Genomic DNA, 19,515 nt, shown 5'->3' on the forward strand with positions numbered 1-19,515 from the left:
CTTTTGCGAGTTCAGCTGGACTTCTCCAAGTTCAGCCGGACTTTACAGAAGTCCGGTTGAACTTTAAAGAGGCCAAATTTTTGCCAGAAATGCCGGCTGGATTTTTTGAGACGTACTTTTATGAAAGTCCAGCTGGACTTTCTGAACCGGACTCCTGCTAATTTAAATATTTCGAGCCGGTTTACGGCTAATTTCGCTGAAAGTCCAACCGGGTTATCCATTATAAGACATTCAAAGAAAAGTCCAAATGATTATTATAAGTACGGTTCTCAGTACGGCTACAGTACGGCTACTGTCCGGCTGGAGTACGTGTCATGTTTTTCGTACGGGTAGTAACTTTAATGTCCGACCAATTCAATTCAGAGTATGATTTGGTTTTTTTCTCAATCGATTTATGACTTTTAAACAGTAGTATACTACTGTTGCTTTTTTTATGATGTTATAAAATAGATATTATGTACTAAGTTTAATCACATCCTACCATGACCTTTAACAATTTAGAGCTTCCAGTATAATATGCGGCTCCTGTTTATTGTTTGAGCCCCAAAGTGCTTTCGGTATTTGTGTTAACATGTTTGTTTGTTTTTATTGTGATTAAGATGATAAAACAATGTTCACTGCTGTACCCCTTTTGTACATTAATTTTTCACCTATGATGTCCATTTGTTTTATTCACATAGTGTTGTCAATATAATGGAATGTTATGCAAATGTCATACATGTGATAGGTTTAGATAATTATAAAACCAGGTGCAACCAACCATTTTCTACATAAGAAAATGTCTGTACCAAGTCAGAAATACTACAGTTGTTATCAAATCTTTTAATGTGTTTTGCTTTTGAAGTTGCAATTGGATTAAATTTATGTTTTGAATTTTCCTTAGAGGTTGGTATTTTTCTTATTTTACATTTTGATAATCATATCCTGATGGATTGCTCAAACACTGTTACAAAAGTCGATATCATTTTCCCAATGTGTTTTTATTCCCATTAAAACACCTAATTAGTTGGTGGATTATTCTGTAGCTTAGTGAAGTTAAATACTATTTTGATAATATTGGTTAGTATTTTGTCTTTCATGATTTTTATTTTGCGAAGAAAAACAATTAAAAAATTGTAAACATTATTGGTTTGGTTTCTTATCGTTTTATGGTGATTATTAAGACAGTTGTTCATTAAAACTTTCTGTATTGAAATTAAGAGTTTATTATCTTAAGTTGAATACTGTATAAGTGTTAAAAAAAGCTCTCGAGTTCTTAAACTTTAGAGAAAAATGTAATGAAAATGCGTACCTTTTACGTTTGGTATAGTGAGTAACGTATGCCATACCAAATCCTGATTATTTACTGAAAACACTATCTTTTTAAAGCAATTTGAACAATCTAGAACAATATACCACTATTCCACTATACCTTACATGTTTTGTAAGGAATTCAAGTTTCTGTGATCTATACACAATTCTAATTTTTTATCTTTCTTTTGGTTTTCACTTAAATAAGTTGTTTGTGAGATATATATTGATATTACTGTTAATCCATCAATTCCCTGTTTCAAATAGTCCGTTTCTATGTATGCGTTTGTTTTTGTTTCTGTCAATATACCTAACATTTCCAAATAGGATTCATGCTGTCGGTTATTGACATTACACATACTGTAAATCATTGGCATTGCATTTTCTATCAATTATTGCCATTGCACTATGTTGTCAGTCTTTGCCATTGCACTATGATGTTAGTCATTGTAATAACACTATTCTGTCAGCCTTTGTCATTGCTCAATGCTATTAGTCATTGTCATTGCACTATAATATCAGTCATTGTCATTGTCCTATTCTGTCAGTCATTGTCCTATGACGTCAGTCATTGTCATTGCACTATGATGTCAGTCATTGTCCTATTCTGTCAGTCATTGTCCTATGACGTCAGTCATTGTCCTATGACGTCAGTCATTGTCCTATGACGTCAGTCATTGTCATTGCTCAATGCTATTAGTCATTGTCATTTCACTATGATGTCAGTCATTGTCATTTTCCTATTCTGTCAGTCATTGTCCTATGACGTCAGTCATTGTCATATGAAGTCAGTCATTGTCATTGCTCAATGCTATTAGTCATTGTCATTACACTATGCTGTCAGTCATTGTCTTTGCACTATGATGTCAGTCATTGTCATTACACTATTCTGTCAGTCATTGTCCTATGACGTCAGTCATTGTCATTGCACTATGATGTCAGTCATTGTCTTTACACTATGATGTCAGTCATTGCACTATGAAATCAGTCATTGTCCTATGATGTCAGTCATTGTCCTATTACGTAAGCTATTGTCCTATGACGTCAGTCATTGTCATTGCACTATGCTATCAGTCATTGTCATTGCACTATGATATCAGTCATTGTCATTGCACTATGATGTCAGTCATAACACTATTCTGTTAGTCATTGTCCTATGATGTCAGTCATTGTCCTATGATGTCAGTCATTGCACTATGATGTCAGTCATTGTCCTTACACTATTCTGTCAGACATTGCATTATTCTGTCAGATATTGCACTATTCTGTCAGACATTGCACTATTCTGTCAGACATTGAACTATTCATTCTGTCAGACATTGCACTATTCTGTCAGACATTGCACTATTCTGTCAGACATTACACTATTCTGTCAGTCATTGCACTATGATGTCAGTCATTGAACTATGCTGTTAGTCATTGTCTTTACACTATTATGTCAGTCATTGTAATTGCACTTTTTATTCAGTCATTGCACTATGCTGTCAGCCTTTGTCTTTTCACTATTATGTCAGTCATTGTCATTACAATATAATGTCAGTCATTGACATTGCTCCTTGCTATCAATCATTTTCATTGCACTATGATGTGAGTCTTTGTCTTTACACTATGCGGTCAGTCATTGTCATTACACTTTTCTGTCAGTGGTTGGCATTGCACTATGCTGTCAGTCATTATCATTACATTATTCTGTCAGTCATTGCACTATGATATCAGTCATTGTAATTGCTCCATGCTATTAGTCAGTCATTATCATTGCACTATTCTGTCAGTCACTGCATTACAGTATACTGTCAGTTATTGCACTATGATGTCAGTCATTGTCATTGCACTATGCTGACAGCCTTTGTCATTGTTCCATGCTATTAGTCATTGGCATTGTCCTATGATGTCAGTCATTGACATTGCTCCATGATGTCAGTCATTGTCATTACATTATTCTGTCAGTCATTGCACTATGCTGTCAGTCATTGTAATTGCACTATGCTATCAGTCATTATCATTGCACTATCCTGTCAGTCAATGTCATTACACTATACTGTCAGTTATTGCTCTATGCTGTCAGTCATTATCATTGCACTATGCTATCAGGCATTGTCCTTGTCTATGATGTCAGTCATTGACAGTGCTTCATGCTGTCAGTCATTGTCATTACACTAGTATGTCAGTCATTTTCATTGCACTATTATGTCAGTCTTTGTCATTTCACTATTCTGTCATACATTGTCCTATGACGTCAGTCATTGTCAGTCCACTTTGCTATCAGTCATTGCACTAAGATGTTAGTCATTGTCATTACATTATTTTGTCAGTCATTACACTTTGCTATCAGTCATTATCATTGCACTATTCTGTCAGTCATTGTCATTACACTATACTGTCAGTTATTGCACTATGATGTAAGTCATTGTCATTGCATTATGCTGTCAGCCTTTGTCATTGCTCCACGCTATTATTCATTGTCCTTGTCCTATGATGTCAGTCATTGACATTGCTCCATGATGTCAGTCATTGTCATTGCCCTTTTGTGTCAGTCATTGCACTATGATGTCAGTTATTGTCTTTGCACTATGCTGTCAGCCTTTGTCATTGCACTATGATGTCAGTCATTGTCAGTGCACTTTGCTATCAGTCATTGTCATTACATTATTCTGTCAGTCATTACACTTTGCTATCAGTCATTATGATTGCACTACTCTGTTAGTCATTGTCCTTACACTATACTGTCAGTTATTGCACTATGATGTAAGTCATTGTCATTGCATTATGCTGTCAGCCTTTGTCATTGCTCCACGCTATTAATCATTGTCCTTGTCTTATGATGTCAGTGGTTGACATTGCTCCATGATGTCAGTCATTGTCATTACATTATTCTGTCAGTCATTGCACTATGATATCAGTCATTGTCATTGCACTATGCTGTCAGTCATTATCATTGCACTATTCTGTCAGTCACTGCATTACACTATACTGTCAGTTATTGCACTATGATGTCAGTCATTGTCATTGCATTATGCTGTCAGCCTTTGTCATTGCTCCACGCTATTAATCATTGTCCTTGTCTTATGATGTCAGTCATTGACATTGCTCCATGATTTCAGTCATTGTCATTGCACTTTTTTGTCAGTCATTGCACTATGATGTCAGTCATTGTCATTGCACTATGATGTCAGTCTTTGTCATTGCACTATGCGGTCAGTCATTGTCATAACACTTTTCTGTCAGTGGTTGGCATTGCACTATGCTGTAAGTCATTGTCATTACATTATTCTGTCAGTCATTGCACTATGATATCAGTCATTGTCATTGCACTATGCTGTCAGTCATTGTAATTGCACTATGCTATCAGTCATTATCATTGCACTATGCTATCAGTCATTATCATTGCACTATTCTGTCAGTCATTGTCATTATACTATACTGTCAGTTATTGCACTACGATGTCAGTCATTGTCATTGCACTTTGATGTCAGTCATTGTCATTGCTCCATGCTATTAGTCATTGTCCTTATCCTATGATGCCAGTCATTGACATTGCTCCATGATGTCAGTCATTTTCATTGCACTTTTTTGTCAGTCATTGCACTATTATATCAATCTTTGTCATTACACTATTCTGTCAGTCATTGTCATATGACTTCAGTCATTGTCATTACATTATTCTGTCAGTCATTACTGTTTGCTATCAGTCATTTGCATTGGACTATTCTGTCATTCATTGTCATTACACTATACTTTCAGTTATTGCACTATGATGTCAGTCATTGTCCTTGCTCCATGCTATTAGTCATTGTCCTTGTCATATGATGCCAGTCATTGACATTGATCCATGCTGTCAGTCATTGTCATTGCACTATGCTGTCAGTCATGTTGTCATTGCACTATGCTGTCAGTCATGTTGTCATTGTACTATGCTGTCAGCTTTTGTCATTGCTCCATGCTATTTGTCATTGTCCTTGTCCTATAATGTCAGTAATCGACATTGCTCCATGCTTTCAGTCATTGTAATTGCACTATGACGTCAGTCATTGTTATTGCACTATTATGTCAGTCATTGTCATTGCACTATTATGTCAGTCATTGTAATTGCACAAAACATTCAGCCATGCACTATGTGATAAGTCATTTTTCCAATAAAATCTGATTTAACATCAAAATAATTTAGGCAAGTATTTTGAATTACAACAAATTGTCAGTTCTTATCTTCCAAAATATTGTCAGTTCCAATATGTTCTAAAATATTACCAGTCATTCGCATTGCAATATACTCTCAGTTCTTATTGTAAAAAAATGTCAGTTGTTCTCATGGCTTAATACTGTCAGTTGTTCTCATTGCTTTTTATGTTCAGTTATTCTCATTGCTAACTACTGTCAGTTGTTCTTATTGCTAACAAGTGTCAGTTATTGTCATTGCTAAATATTGTCAGTTTTTATTTCTAACTACTATCAGTTTGCATTGCTAAATACTATCAGTTCTCATTGCTAAATACTGTGAGTTGTTCTCATGGCTTAATACTGTCAGTTGATCACATTGCAATAACATTTTTTAAATTGTTATTATAAAAATACTTTCAGTCGTTCTTTTTTGCAGTATTCTGTCAGTTTGTATTGTTCTTATGGCTTAATACTGTCCGTTGTTCACATTGAAATAACATGTTAATTGTTATAAAAAAAATACTTTCAGCCATTCTTTTTTGCAGTATTCTGTCAGTTTGTATTGTTCTCATGCCTTAATACTGTCAGTTGTTCACATTGCAATAACATGTTAATTGTTGTTAAAAAAATACTTTCAGTCGTTCTTTTTAGCAGTATTCTGTCAGTTTGTATTGTCAGAATAGTACCTAGATGAAACATGTATCATTGAAATATATTTCCTACTTTGATTTATCAATTATTTATACTTATCTTAAATATTTATGAAATATTTGAGTTTTGATGTTAAAAAAAGCAAAAATCAATCAATCAATTTAACATTGAATACATTTTCTGTTAGCAATTAATGTATTCTTCTTTATTTTAGTGTAAGAACAAGCTGCATTTCCTTGATGGAACCGTTCCTGAAGTTTGTACTCCTAGAACCTCAGCAAAGTCTACAATTTTTGTCCATGAGGGTAAACTTACAGCAAACACTTTTGCAGGTGGTTTCAGAGGACAGAGGGTTAAAATTCCTGGTGAACATTTTGCCATGCTTTCAGGTTTGTGTGTAATTAGTTATTAGAAATATAACAATGAAAAAACGAAATTTCTCTAATTTATTATATCAGATTTTTATATTCTATAGTCTCTAATGTACCTGATGTTTTTAATACATCTAAGACCACTTTTGATTGGATGATGTCTGGTGCCATAACCATGGTCATTGGCAAAAACTCAGCCAATACTTTTTTGTTAAAAAAGTGGTTTTTATTGTTCTTTTATTGTTATATATTAAAATTGACCAAAAAGGGGAAAATCATATAAAAGGATATTTTTTTTAAATTTTTATTTATAGGTGAACAGTCCAGATTCCTTGACAATGACTTGTCAGTTTCTGTCAGAACTCCTACCAATCATCAAAAGCCAGCAAGAGTTGTCAACTCTTGTGAGATTTGGATTCTCTTTATGTTTACAGAGCACCCAACTACAAATCAACTATTCAATCTTAGCAAGAAGTCTGCAAAATTGTATAATGAACAGCAAAAGCGTAAGATAATGCTATGTATAAAGCATGAATTAATTATATTATAATCAAATCTTTTGAAAAATTTGCTCACAGTGGAATTAGTGAAATACATGTTATATGAAAAAATGGCAGAAGGGTTGTAAATTGTAAAGATACATCAACCTTAAAACGTTTTTAAATCCAATGACACATTTAAAATCAACAAACTGTGATTAAGTTTATGAAAGGTGCAATTCAGGGGGAAATTAACTGTATTCCAATGATTTTTGTCGTATATAGAAAAACATATTTCAAATTAATTTTTCCACCAAGATGCAGAGTTTCTCTCCATGTCTGTGTTAGCTTAGAGATTTGACTTCCAAATGTATGGAACTAAGACAGATGGAACAAGAAAATTTCATGAAAATTGTACTATTCTGGATTTGCCTGCAGATTTGTCTCCAGATTTGGATCTAGTTTTAGAGAATCCAAATTAGTTAATGATGAGTAACAGCATTTTTTTTTAGAAATCAGCTAATAGGTCAAATTTCACTGTTTGTTGTCTGTGTTTTATTGTGAGTGACCAAATTTTCTGGGATAAGACTGCACACAAAGGAATACTTTTTGAACTGACTCATCTAGTTTATATAGGGAATCTTATTTTTTTTTCATTTTCAGAATATAATGTCAGACACAAATCTGGTTGCTATAGCAACAATTCTTTCAACCAGTCCCAAAGAATATATTGGTCCAATAGTCAATATAGGTAAGTTTGTTCTAAGATGTTATATATCATAGCAAATTTTGAATAGCATAAATACAATGTTCTTGTGGAGTTTTGTCTTGAGTAGCATATCAAATGTACTTGATCCCTCTCCTAAATACACTGCTGAGTATAGTTTGGCAAGAAACACTATTTCTAAATTTCCATACAATAACCAGTCATAATATAGCAGAAATTTGCTTTCATGCAATTTTTGTTTTGTTTTCTCAAAGATGGAAGTTTTTTGAGGAAAAGTTCATATCAAATTATTTTTTTCAAAGTTATTGCTGCTAGTGCAAGGACTTTATAATTTACATAAACTAAACACATGGCATATAGGGATTATAGTGGGGTCAGTTTTATAATCTTGAGATACCTTATATGGAGATGGGATCTTTGAAAGCCACAAAATACAACATAACACAAAGCACTAATATCATTGTTTTGCACTTTTTCAAATTCAAAAAGAAATTACCTTTTTTCGGATGGTGTTAAAAATTTAATCACAGTTAAAAGCACATTTGAAAAAAGAACAATTGCATGCAGGAAGTATTTATTTCACTTTAATTAAATTATATAGATGTCATAAGGATTCCATCCTTTTGATTGGACAATAGAAAATATATGATGTTTAAAACTGGTATTTTATTTCCAAATAAAATGCAGATTACATAACAGCTATATATGACAACATAATGACATTATGTAGAATGTTTTAAAACTAAACAAATGAAAATTTGTATAGTGTTGTAAAAGTGCTGACCATATAAAAAAGAAGATGTGGTATTATTGCCAATGAGACAACTATCCACAAAAGACCAAAATGACACAAACATTAACAACTATAGGTAACCGTACAGCCTTCAACAATGAGCAAAGCCCATACCGCCTAGTCAGCTATAAAAGGCCCCGATAAGACAATGTAAAACAATTCAAACGAGAAAACTAACGGCCTTATTTATGTAAAAAGTATAAAAAAAATAAAAATGAACGAACAACAAATATGTAACACATAAACAAACGACAACCACTGAATTACAGGCTCCTGACTTGGGACAGGCACATACATAAATAATGTGGCGGGGTTAAACATGTTAGTGGGATCCCAACCCTCCCCCTAACTTGTCACACTGTGGTATAACAGTACAACATAAGAACGAACTATAATAATCAGTTGAAAAAGGCTCAACTCATCAGATAGATGCATATATTTTTAGTTTTTATCAGCTAAACACTTTATACAAAATGGAATTCTAAGTATTCAGTAATGAATAAAAATATGATTAAACAGCTTATCAATTTGCAAAAAAAAGAAAGCTTTTGTTTAGCAGTCCTAAGGGTTTAGTTTTTGTCGAGTCTGCAACTTTTGTTGCAGAAAGCTCGACATAGGGATAGTGATCTGGCGGCGGCGTTTGCTCACTTCTTAAAAGCTTCATATTTTAGAAGGGGGAAGACCTGGATGCTTCATACTTTGTATATAGATGCTTCATGTTACGAAGTTTCCGTCAGTCACATGTCCAATGTCCTTGACCTCATTTTCATGGTTCAGTGACCACTTGAAAAAAAAGTTCAAATTTTTTGTAATGTTGAATTCTCTCTTATTATAAGTAATAGGATAACTATATTTGATATGTGCGTACCTTGCAAGGTCCTCGTGTCTGTCAGACAGTTTTCACTTGACCTCGACCTCATTTCATGGATCAGTGAACAAGGTTAAGTTTTGGTGGTCAAGTCCATATCTCAGATACTATAAGCAATAGGGCTAGTATATTCGGTGTATGGAAGGACTGTAAGGTGTACATGTCCAACTGGCAGGTGTCATCTGACCTTGACCTCATTTTCATGGTTCAGTGGTTATAGTTAAATTTTTGTGTTTTGGTCTGTTTTTCTCATACTTTATGCAATAGGTCTACTATATTTGTTGTATGGAATGATTGTAAAGTGTACATGTCTAGCGGGCAGATGTCATGTGACCTTGACCTCATTTTCATGGTTCAGTGGTCAAAGTTAAGTTTTTGAGTTTTGGTCTTTTTATCTAATACTATATGCCATAGGTCAATTATATTTGGTGTATAGAAATATTTTATGATCTTTATGTCAGTCGCGCAGGTTTTATTTGACCGCGACCTCATTTTCACGGTTCATTGCACAGTGTTAAGTTTTCGTGTTTTGGTCTATTTTTCTTAAACTATAAGTAATGGGTCAACTATATATGTTGTATAGAAGCATTGTTAGCTGTACATGTCTGCCTGGCATGGTTCATCTGACCTTGACCTCATTTTCAAGGTTCATTGGTCTCTGTTAAGTTATCTTGATTAATGTTAAGTTTATGTGACAGTTTTAATAAAGCTTAGCTTTATACTTAGGACTATCAACATAATATCAATGATTAGTATAGAAGGCGAGACATTTCAGCGTGTGCACTCTTGTGTCATTTTGCTTCATACTTTAATATCCTTGTTGTATTTTGAAATAATGCATAAAACATATGTTATTGTGTGACCATTCTTAAATAAATGAAATCGCCGGTAAGGGCCGATTTTGGCCTCAAATTTCAGGTTCATCTAATGAAAGTTTTTGGAATGTTTTTAAACACTAAAGTGTCTATTTCAATTGATTCGATTTATTTATGCGAAAGATTTTAACTGATTTAGTCATTAAAAACGCTCTGATTCAAGCTTAAATATGAAAAATCTATCAAATATGCAAAAAAAAGTCACTTTTCAGATAGTTTTTGTCAAAAATGAAAGTGACCACATCCGTGTTCATCCTCAACCTTTATATATGTTTTGTATTATTATTAAATACAACTTACATTTCAATATTATGAATAAACACGAATGCGGCCACTTTCATTTTAGATGAAAACCGTCTAAAAATTAACCAAAATGCTAAAATTTTGAAGATTTCAGTAATTTAGCATGACTTAATGATGCTAGAACGCGATATTTGTGCATTGTATTGTCAAAAACAGCTCATATTTATGTAGCAGAAGCATTTTACTTTCCAAAATATAGCTGAAAGATTACATTTTCACAATTTTCTAAAACTGCTATATTTTGGGGCCAAAAAGGGCTCTTACTGAACCTACTCCTTTGGTTAACCAATAAAATGGCCTCTAATACAGGTTAAAAATCACTACAAAACATAAAATTCAACAAGTTTGCTCTTGTCTTCTAAAGTCTTTAATTCTGTATTCCTTATTTTTCTCTATTATTTAAACTAATTTTGTAATTTATTATCTATTTTGTATTAATTAAACGCCCTGTAGAATTGACCAATTATTTTCCGTTCTGTAAACCTCATTCAGAAATATATATGAAGATGACATACATTTAAGTCTTAAAAGCAGCTGAGCAAAGGAATTAGAACACAAATATATTGTAATAAAGAATTCACAGTACTGAGTAGTACTATACATATTTTGAGTATTATATTTTGATTTATTGTTTTTCAAATTTAAAATCTTTAAATTGAAAAAAATAAAAAGCTCATGCCATATAAAATCTTTAAAGTAATATGTCTCAGAAGTTGAGCTGCTCATATTTAATTATAATAATATAAAAAAAGAATATGTGGTATGATTGCCAATGAGACAACTTTCCACAAGAGACCAAAATGACACAGAAATAAACAACTATAGGTGACTGTAAGACCTTCAACAATGAGCAAAGCCCAAACCGCAGAGTCAGCTATAAAACACCCCGAAATGACAATGTAAAACCATTTAAAACTAATAGCCTTATTTATGTACAAAAAGAAGGCAAGATATCTTTAGCAATAGGCTAAATCCTTTGCACTTGATTTCAAAAGGATACGAATAAAGTCAACAGTAGTATACCGCTGTTCGAAACTCATAAATCGATAGAAAAAATCAAATCCGGGTTACAAACTAAAACTGAGGGAAACACATTAAATATAAGAGGAGAACAACAACACAACATTAAAATGTAACACACACAGAAACGAACTAAGCATTAGACAAAATCCAATGAGAATAATAAATATATAACGAATCAGGATTGTTTTACTTGTCAATGTTGTCATTTGTCATCTGTTTTACCAATGTTAAGTGCTTTTTCTGAACAGATGATACGGTATTAAAAAGTACATTTTTTTTTCATAAAACAAATTGATGTTGATGGTAGAACTTTGGTAGTCTCAGCTGTAGAATTCATTCATAACCTGTCTGCAGACTTAGGGAAAATTTATAGTATTAAGCTAAAGATGTCAAAAAGCCACATCTCCTTTCATTCAAATTTGTAGCCTTATGGTTTTTTATTGATTCACAAATGCTTTGTCTTTAAGTTATAATTTCATTGAATTTTTTAAAGTAAAATATTACCAAATGTCATATCTTAATTGTGTTATGATATTTTTGTCTTTTATATTAATTATATAATATCTATTTTTATAAGATATTATTTCAAAGAAATTATTATAAAAAAATATTTCCAAATGTCATATTTTGATTTTGTTATGATATTTTTGTCTTTTATATTAATTATATAATATCCACCTATCTGTCAAAACATTACAAAAAATGCCTGCAGTATTAAAGAAAAGTCTGCTTAATTAAATAACAAGATTATTAGAAAATGCTCTGGAAATCCTTTATTTCATATTTTTATATTTTATGCACTTTTAGATTAATGCTAGTATTATATAAAAGACTACCTAGATATTTTCAATATATTGAGACTTGACACTGCTGTTTTGCTCTGGATATGAAAGGAAGCCTTTTTATAATAAGTATGTAAGATAAATAATAAACCTACGTACATTAAAGCTTGAAGGTTACATTCAGGTTATGAAAATGATAAGTTATCCTTTTTGTAATAAGCATGTAAGATAAATAATAAAGCCACTAAAACTTAAAGGTTATGTTTTGAAATATTTGCAGAATAAAACTATACCTTTTCTATTTATGGTATCAGCAGTGTAGTTGTATGCAAGAATTCAACAATATAATTAGCGAGATTTTTTTCTTAGGTAAGCCTGACAGATTGTGACAGAGTCTAACTATGATAAGAAAGATTCAGTTTTATAACTTGTTAAAAACTCCAAATTGATTCTGTTGAAGAATTACGACACCTACGCTTATGCTGATAAAGAACATCTTGACATATTCAATCTTTCTTGTTTCAAATAGGTCCCCAATTTCACATCAGTGTTGCAACTTTATAAAAAAAATATCATGAATATTGGAAATAGTAGTTGCAAATGTTTGTCTACAGCAAAGTCTAGTTTCTTTTTGTTTTAGTTCAGATTTAATTGATTTAAAATTGGCAATTTCTCTTAATTAAGATACCAGAATGCTTGTTTTATGTTACAATGATTGAGGCATTTTTCGTTGTAATCAGTATCAATGTCTTTCTGAATTAAAGACTCATTAGTCATGTAGTAGGACTTTATCTGAATTAACTAGCAACCAAGATTAAATCTGCCTTACAAAGTGAGATTTTAAGACTTAAATTGTCAGCATCCAAAAGTTTAAATTTCCTTCATTTTATAACCCATAAATACTGGTTTGTAATGATTAGGCAAAAGTACAACAGACATCAGTAATAGTAACAGACTTGAATTTAACTAATATTTTTTTATTTTGTTTTTTAAAAGACAAATTGTATCACCTTGAGAGACTCTCCTTTTTTTTAAAGAGAATAATTAATGTTGTTATTGAATCTTACAGTGTTCTGTCATATTGAATAAATAATGCTGGAAATTATTTGCTGCAGCCCTTTAGAAATTATGTGCCTCTGCCTATATATGGTTTACTGGATATTTTTGTCATGAAAATTTTGATTATCATATGATTTGCGAATTTCCAAAATATTGAGCCTATATCTAGAGCAAATAAAGCCACAAGATGTAAAAAGATGTAAAAAGATATTTAAATTTTAAATTGGGAAATGTAAAAAAGCAACATGACACCAGACTTGACATTTAGCGAACATCACTAATGTTATTTGACATCATTTCTTGTCGGTCATAGTTTGTTGAGTAAATTGAGTAGAGTGAAGATTAAACTGTAGTTTAATTCAGGGAAACACTGTAAAGTTGAAAATAAGGATCAGAATTTACAAAAACTTTTTAAAACAACTACATAAAAAGTACATCTGGTCGGAAATTTAGATCAAATATAAATATGTCATGAAAAGTAAGTGTGTGGTCACGTGCACTGAAGCATGCAGAGACTCTGAAAATGTTTAGTTTTTTAACCATCATTCCTATGGTTTGATATATCTGTAATTGACAAAGGGCTGAGAACTTCCTGATCTATATTTATTCATCTAGAACACAGCTTAACTTCTGCCCCCAATGGTTTTAATAACTAATGAAAAAAGATAGCACAGCATTTCTCTGTATCAGTTTTAGTTTTGATGGTATTGTATATCATGCAGCTAGCTAGGTTTTTTTTTTTTTTTTTTTTTTTTGTGCATGAAATATAAAAGAATATTAACTCTCCATTCTAAACTGATTGATACCAGGGTTAAATTTTTTTTAATCGCTGTGTGGTTCGCTTAATCTTAGTGCTGCATTGGTTAAACAGTTTATATGACATAAAAAATTTCATGCAATCTGTACTGATTGTTTTCTGAATTGTGAAATCAAATAAAAAGACTATCATAGTTAATATCAGAAATATATTTCTCAGAAAAAAACCCACAAAATTTAGCAAATCCTTGAAAAAAAGACAAATTTTGCCAGACACATCTTTATTAGAAGAAAAATTATTCCACCATCATATATATGTGCATTAAGATATTCTACCACCCTTAACAGCTAACTTTTTTTTCTACTGATAAATTTTCTTGCGTTTTTAGTCTACAATTTTCAATGCCTATAGATATTGTTTCTCCCAAAATGCAGTTGTAGAAACCATCTATCAACAATGTACATGCTTTTTAGACAGCTGAAACAATTAAAATCTAAAACATGCACAAAATGAATTTATTACATTGTGTGTAGGATTTAAAAATTTACGGATATAATTCAAATTCAAAAAATTTTGAAATGTGAGCAGAATTTTGACAATTATTTTGCAGTTTTTACAGTATTTCGTGACCAAATCGAACAGAAAATTATGCATTTATACAAGACGTGACACAAAGATAATCTCAGCTTCTTGTGTTTTTTTTAGAAAAATCAGCATATCGCTTTATGAAAGATAAAAAAAATTGCAAAGTAGTCCATGGTTTTATAATGATGTAATCCTTATTAAACAATAAGAGGGATAAATAAGATTGGAAAATAAAGGAAGGATCAAATTCCCGATCAATTAGATAGCAGGATGTTTATCCAGGAAGAAGAAAGACGTTATGTGGTTATATGGAATCAATTATCTCTTTTTAGTATCACAATGTCCAATGTGCATAGTTGTAGTTTATGTTATACTTGAAACGGGTTTTCCATGAAATTAAAAGTAAAAATGAGGAATATAGAAAACAGTGTCTGTCTGTACGCCCCAAAATTGGTTTCTGTTCTCTAACTTGAGTTTGCCTCTACCAAATGTTATGAAACTTATACACAATTCTTATTACCACAAAACACAGATGAAGTTTGAATTTTGGTGGTGTCACTTCAACCATTCTCGAGTTATGACACTTTATAAATACATTTTAATGTTGTGTTCACACTTTTTTGTTCCCCGAACAAGGTTAGGTATGGGGATATAATTATGCCCTGATGTTCTTTCAGTCTTGTAAATGTGATAATTGTACATTTCTTGCAAATTTTGTGTTTTTTGTTTAAGGGGAGATAACTCACTAAAATAAGTTGTATAAAATTATTTACTGTAAGGGTTTTAATTTGTGTATTTGACAAGACTATAAGTATGGTGACCATATTTCCTTTTGCTTTCTGAAATAATGTTATATTTCATCTTACATAAACAAGAGAGTGATTTCAATTATTTTATTTAAATGGTTACCAGATTTTTTTATACTGTCTTTTAATACTTTAAATACAACCAAAGAACTGCAGATAAATTGGTGAACTAGTGAGATGAAGAATATCTGGTGTAAATTCATACAAATTGTCAGACAGGACAACATGCTAAGTTAGTCTTCATATACATTAATAACCTTGTAACTGAGTGTGCCCTTTGGTAATAAAAGAAAGAGGTCAATCCAATAAATGCTAGGACAGTCAGAAAAAGTGTAAGATTGAAGTCAACAAAACCTTGTATTTACTTTGAAACTGATTATATTGACCATGTTATACAAAACACTTAAGGTTCTTTGATAACTCTTGCTGTGAAGTGTATAAAGAGGCCAATTCTTTCAAATATGTCAATAAAATGCTCACTTACTATTCTTGTATCGAATATGCTGTATAATTGTTAAGTAAATATGTCAAAACAATATTTATATGCAGACAGTCTCTAAAGTATTGATTTGGCTTCTTTTTTATTCTTGGTATATTCTTACTGACATCTTTTCTGTTCTTAGAGTTTCCTCCCCTGGAGGTATAGAAATGCTGTGAATGATTTGTATTGGTACTTGATATATTAAAAGCTCCTTGAGGAAGATAATTGTGGTAAAAGAAGTAGATAATTGTCTCTAAAATGATGCTATGCAGAAATGCAGTTCGAATGTACTGGATGGCAATTGAATTAGTTTGAAGTTTGTCTGATATAAAATATAGCCATCACATTGGTGCATTAAGTTAGAAAATTTATGGGGATTGAAATTTGGTCACCATACAGTATTTCTATTTTCATGAGGAGCAGATATGAAAAGAAAGCTTTTAGTCCAGCACTTGGGGCCCACTTCTTGTGATATCATCTGTTCTGAGCTGAATGAATAAATTCATTTTTTTAAGGGTAAAACAATCTTTTTCTATCTTAAGGCCTATCCGATATTTAAATTGGGAAGTGGATCATTGTTATTCAGCTTACATTGCATAAAACTCTGTTATATACCCTAAAGATGTTTCAGTTATATGACTTGTAAAATTATTCTATTTGTACAAATAAAGTGAATCAGACAGATAAATCATTAACATAGTTATGCCATATACCATATATATAGACAGACTTAAATAATGACCGGTATCTTAAGATTATACATTACTGACTCTAAGAAACTCCAAATGAGGTCTATTTAATTCTTTTTTAAGAAATTGTATAAAATTTTCTTTTTGTGTCTTGTAAATGCTTTTCCTGATTCTAAGAATCATTTCAGATACTTTTGTTATCAAGTTAGGCACACTTTTCTATGTAAAAAAAAGTGCTTAGCAATATGTTTATGATAGTTGAAGTCTTTGAAAAGACACTTATTTTCATTAGTTATAAAGAAAATTCCATACATTTTTACATTACTATTTTGATAAGCAGTTTAAATATTTTTCAGCTAATTGGGTTTTAAAATACTCCTCATGGAACCCTGTTGTTGTTGGAATGCTTGCTTTACCTTCTCTTGTACTGGTTACCATTCCCTCTGTAACACAGACAGGGAACAAGACAGCTCAGCAGTTAGAGCAAGGAATAAGAACTTTACTCTCAACAGTGAAGAAAATTTTGATAGAAAAAGAAACAAAAAAGGTTAGTCAAACTCCTGCAATTATTTGAATAGAAGGCTCATGGTAGATACATCAGAAGGAAGACTCCTACCACTCAATGATCCCCTTTATTCATTTGCATTGAATACTGTAGAATCTAGTTATAGGTTGGTATTTTGTATCATATTGCTATAAACCCAACAGTATTCAAAACTTTCAACCAGGTTTTTTGGTTCTGTTCTGTGTACTGTTGTTTTTCCTTTTCTCATCACTTGGCGTCCGTCGTCCGTCGTCGTCCGTCGTCGTTAACTTTTACAAAAATCTTCTTTTCTGAAACTCCTGGGCCAAATTCAACAATACTTGGCCTGAATCATCATTGGAGTATCTAGTTTAAAAAGAGTGTCGGCTGACCTGCCAAACCAACCAAGATGGCAGCCATGGCTAAAAATAGAACATAGGGGTAAAATGTATATTTTGGCTTATATCTTTGAAACCAAAGCATTTAGAGCAAATCTGACTTGGTTAATTTGTTTATCAAGTTAAGATCTATCTGCCCTGACATTTGTTGATGAATTAGACAATAAAATTAACGGTACCAATTTTCTTGCACCAGATGCGCATTTCGACAATACATGTCTCTTCAGTGATGCTCGTGGCCAAAATATTCGAAATCAGACAACTGGTTGTTGGGTTGCTGCTCCTGATTTGGTAATTTGAAGGAAATTTTTCCGTTTTCAGTTATTATCTTGAATATTATTATAGATGGAGATAAACTGTAAACAGCAAAGATGTTAGCAAAGTAAGATCTACAAATAAGTCAACATGACAAAAATGGTCAGTTGACCCCTTAAGGAGTTATTGCCCTTTATAGTAATTTTTTCCTGAAATTTTTAGATGAATTGGACAACTGGTTGTTGGTATGCTGCCCCCCAATTGGTAATTTTTATGGAAGTTTTGTATTTTTTGGTTATTATCTTGAATACTTTTATAGATAGAGATAAACTGTAAACAACAATAATGTTCTGCAAAGTATGATCTACAAATAAGTGAAACATGACCAAAATAGTCAGTTGACCCCTTAAGGAGTTATTGCCCTTTATAGTCAATTTTTTACAATTTTCATTAATTTGGTAAATTTTGGTAAATTTTTACAGAATATTTTCCTCTTTAACTAATGGGCCAAGTTCAATACAGATAGAGAAAGTTGTAAGTAGAAAGAATGATCATTAAATTAAGATCTACAAACACATCACCATCACCAAAACACAATTTTGTCATGAATACATCTGTGTCCTTTGTTTAATATGCACATAGACCAAGGTGAGCGACACAGGCTCTTAAGAGCCTCTAGTTTTGTCATGGTGTTGTCAGTATGTTTTTTCAACTTATCATTTACATGTAGTTATATTTTGACTGTCTTTCACAGTGATAATGCACTCATATTTGTAGTTGGGACCTTCTTAATGAAATTATTAAATTATTGTTCTTTAGCATTCCAAATTGTTGAACTTTTGCTACAGAAGGTTCAGAACTTGTTTCAGATATTTTGTAGTGTCAGTAGGTTTGCTGTAGCATTATTCAAAATGAAATATACATTTCTCAGGTTTTCTTTATGAATTCTTAAACACATCATCTCAGCCATGCACTTTTTGGAAGACGTGATGTGATATGCATAGAAATGTAATATATAATGAGATAAAAATCTGTCTTTGAAAAGAACGATGATGAGTTATGTTCTTAGATTATAGGAACCCTTTGAAAGAGAAAACTTGTGTCTATGAAGGTCATAAATATGTGTCTTTTATTAATGTCCTTGAAAAAAATAATGGATTGTAATTTTTAGGTTTTATAGACCACAAAAGATTATTTTTTCATGTACATGCACCTAGTTTAAAAAAAAAAATACATTTAGAAAAATGTATACTGAAATTGTCTACAGGCAGTTAGAATTAAGAATAAAGCATATGAGTTGTCACAAGACTTTCACTATATAAACGATATACTCTCTGACTGCACTTGTTTTACGATTTCAAAATATTGTATTACAGTCACAATCAGTACAAATACATAAAACGAAATAGATACATTGCAACAAATTTATATGTTTGTATTTCACAATCCCGTTGGCATTTTGTAAAATGTAGTTTCTTGGTTAATACATTGTTGATGTCTGCATTGTTTTTTTCGAGCAAACAATTTTCTCCTCTTAACATGCACTTTATACATTTTGGTAAGAATTAAAGCTTATGATTTTCTAAAATAGATGTAGAAGTTTCAAGAAGATTTATATAATGGCACCAAAAGTACATAATATTAG

The 19,515-nt window shown here is 31.8% G+C and overlaps 1 protein-coding gene across 1 annotated transcript in view; it reads left to right on the plus strand.

The window, feature by feature from the left end:
• Window positions 1-19,515, plus strand: part of LOC139521857 (focadhesin-like) — a 283,557-nt gene that overhangs the window by 163,484 nt on the left and 100,558 nt on the right. Inside the window, exons 7-10 of the mRNA XM_071315518.1 lie at window positions 6,311-6,485; window positions 6,782-6,973; window positions 7,610-7,697; window positions 17,051-17,241. Coding sequence (XP_071171619.1) covers window positions 6,311-6,485; window positions 6,782-6,973; window positions 7,610-7,697; window positions 17,051-17,241 — 646 coding nt within the window. The remainder of the gene's footprint in view (window positions 1-6,310; window positions 6,486-6,781; window positions 6,974-7,609; window positions 7,698-17,050; window positions 17,242-19,515) is intronic.

The sequence above is a fragment of the Mytilus edulis genome, chromosome 4 (assembly GCF_963676685.1).
Source record: "Mytilus edulis chromosome 4, xbMytEdul2.2, whole genome shotgun sequence".
In the NCBI taxonomy this organism is placed as follows: Eukaryota; Metazoa; Mollusca; class Bivalvia; order Mytilida; family Mytilidae; genus Mytilus; species Mytilus edulis.